This window comes from Balaenoptera acutorostrata, chromosome 4 (assembly GCF_949987535.1).
Source record: "Balaenoptera acutorostrata chromosome 4, mBalAcu1.1, whole genome shotgun sequence".
Classification (NCBI taxonomy): Eukaryota; Metazoa; Chordata; class Mammalia; order Artiodactyla; family Balaenopteridae; genus Balaenoptera; species Balaenoptera acutorostrata.
In genome coordinates this window covers 25,410,246-25,413,115 of record NC_080067.1, presented here as the reverse complement: position 1 = coordinate 25,413,115, position 2,870 = coordinate 25,410,246, and the positions used below count along the sequence as shown (strand labels likewise).

General features: G+C 49.5%; 1 protein-coding gene across 1 annotated transcript; it reads left to right on the top strand.

The window, feature by feature from the left end:
• Positions 1-353: 353 nt before the first annotated feature.
• On the top strand, positions 354-1,490 carry LOC103017961 (IQ domain-containing protein F2-like). The gene is made up of 2 exons (XM_057545686.1): positions 354-428; positions 945-1,490. Exons 1-2 carry the CDS (start codon positions 354-356, stop codon positions 1,488-1,490), a joined length of 621 nt encoding a protein of 206 aa, XP_057401669.1.
• The last annotated feature ends 1,380 nt before the right edge of the window (positions 1,491-2,870 follow it).

The window sequence follows — 2,870 nt, the reverse complement described above, 5'->3', positions numbered from 1 at the left end:
GAGGCCTGGGCACGGTCCCACCACCTTGGGCCCTGACCGAGGGGCGCGGGGCAGCCCCCCTCCCAACACGCAGACCGCCTGTGGCACGAGGGAACTCGCGAAGGGACCGCGGCAAGACCACAGCACGAAATCTCTTACAATCTATTTAAGCATGTTGGAAGATTGTATTTTCCTTCTCCTTGAATTTAGACACAGCTGCATGGCTGTTGAGCCAATAAAAAGGGAGCAGAAGTGAAATAAGACACTTCCAAGTGGAAAACTACTACGCTGGGGCTCTTCTCTCCAGCCCTTCCTTCCCCTACTTCGAGGAGGGCGATCACAGGAGCTCGTATCCACGTGGAGGTGGTGTAAGCATGCAGCAGCCTGGAAGGCTGAGCAAGCACCCGGAGGGACACCGCATGGAGAATTGCCTGGAGCCCCGCAGATTTGTAAAGATGGCCACGTTTGTCAAATCGTGATCGAAGACCTTGATGAAACCACATTAGTAAAAGAGAGAGAGAAGAAAAAGAAGGAAAAAGAGCGTCCACCTTCACCCCCTCCGTCCCCTCCACCGAAGGGCTCACCTCCTCTCTTGTTCCTGCTATTATCTTCATCTTGGAGTATCTGACCACAGGGGACAAACTCCAGCTACTCAGCCTGGGGCCCATCTATCTCCTGCCTCAAGTTCACACAGCCAGAAAGGGTCTGTGTCAAGACTGGAACCCAGATTCATCTAGTCTCTCTAGTTTCCTATGGCGCACTGAGGTACTGAAACTTGAATCCAGGGAAGACAGGAAGTGCTAAGTCTGAGGAGACACTAGAGAGCTGTATGGAGCTATCCTGCCATGGTCCCTCCTGCCCTCCTGTGTGACTGATAATGAGAAAGGATGTGGATGGGCCTCACTGGAGGAACGGCACCCAAGTGCCCTGTCTTTCCACTCTGAGCTCGGATACGTCTCTGACAGAAGGGAAGTGGACAGACAGACGGCAATTTAATTTTAATTGCGATTGAGGATTCCGAAGAAGAAATTAGGTTGAAGCAGAAGAAGCAGCAGAAGCAGCAGCAGCAGCAGAAAAAAAAAAAGAAAAATATAAAAGAAAGAATAAAAGCAGCCAAGAAGATCCAGGCCTGGTGGCGTGGCACCCTGGTACGCCAGACATTGTTCCACGCAGCCCTCAGGGCCTGGATCATTCAGTGCTGGTGGAGACTGACAATGGACAGGCTGCGGCAGAAGAAGCGGAGGGCAGCCCTGATTTCCTACGCACACACGGAGAGGGCGGTGGTCCAGCTCCAGTCTTTGGTCCGTATGTGGTGCATCCACTGGCGATACTGCCAGGTGCTCAATGCCATTTACATCATCCAGTACCGCTGGCAATGCCACAACTGCCAGACCTGTGCTCTCCTCCGGGGCCACCGTGTCGTCACAGCCACTCACCTGCAGTTCCACATTGAAATCATCAATGGCAAGAATGCGGCACTGTCTCCTCTCCTCAGTAAAGGTCTAACCTGACCTGGTATGTCTCGTGGTCTCCTCGCCAGCTAATGGAAATTTTAGGACTTAAGCCGTGCTGCCTCCTCTTCTCCCTGGGAAAGAACTTTAGTGAGGTTCTCCCCTTGTGCCCATGAACCCTGTTCTGGACTGACAATTCCCTATGCTACTTACTTCGTTGTCAAAACAGAAACCGAGGTCTTAGTCTAATATAACAGAGCCAGAAGTCCCAGTTCCCATCCCCAGCCCCATTCCTTTCTTCTCGCCGGGAATCTGCGAGACAGGTGAGCTACATCTTCCTGAAGACTTTGGGTACCTCTGCACATGAGAACAGACAGTGAGGGTCTTCTCTGTCCGCCTGCAGTTGGGGATTGACTGGGATCTCAGATGCCTCGGACAAGGTATCTTTGGCAATCACCTAGTGAAAAGGCCAGCATGTGGCTGACTCTTCTGGTAGCAGTGCAGTGCAGCCCCAGGTAAAGGACAGGAGGCCGGCCTTAGTGACAGATGTGACTGGGCATGCCGACGAGCAGGTGATGACCCTGGGGACTGGTAGAAAACAGGAGTTCGTGGCACCTCGACTCCACCTTCACAATTCCCTTACCAGAACTCCTCTCCCTGAGGGCTGTGTAGCAAACAGGGCTCCCCCTGGTATTACCCCCATCCCTACTCTTGTCTCCATTCTCACTCCCATGGTCATACTAAAGCAGTGCTCTACTCACTAGCAATTTCTGTGATGATGGAAATGCTCTGTATCAGTGCTGTCCAATGTGGTAGCCACTAGCCACACATGGCTGTGGAGCACTTGAAATGTCCCTGGTGCAACTAAAGAACTGAATTTTAAATTTTATTTAAATTAATTTATGTTTAAATAGCCACATATGGCTAGTGGCTATTCCATTGAATAGTGTGGCTCTGGACCTTACCATTACCAATCAGTGTACTGTTGCCCACATTGCTTTTTCTAGAGTTCCGTTCTCTTTTTACTTTATTCTCTCCTTCCAGTTCATCTTTCAAACACCCCTAATAGAATGTTTCTTCAGATGTGATAAGGTCTTCCAATCTATTGACCCTACCAATTTTTTTTACAGCCATCACCCCTGACAAACCCTTGTATCTTTCTTTACCCAGTTCAGAGTCTATACTTAATTATTGTAATCTCTCCCCTGAACAACTTGACTTCCCTTGACCCTCTCTCTGCAAACGTGTGTGGGATGAACTTAATTATCTACCTGCTCTGTGCCTGCAGAAGAGTGGCATGGCTAGAGCAAAACAACCATGAGGCATGGTCTTGGTTCATATTCATGACTGCAAATCTCCATTGGACAAATTTCCCAATAAATTTCTCTGGTGTGTTTGCAAAAAAAAAAAAAAGAAAGAAAGAAAGAAAGAAATGGGAGG

Bases quoted from the DNA above. Each gene is read 5' to 3' on its own strand.
- LOC103017961 (XM_057545686.1), top strand. From the start codon at position 354: ATGCAGCAGCCTGGAAGGCTGAGCAAGCACCCGGAGGGACACCGCATG. The intron at 429-944 runs GTAAAGATGGCC...CGTCTCTGACAG, and splicing joins GCCTGGAGCCCCGCAGATTT to AAGGGAAGTGGACAGACAGA.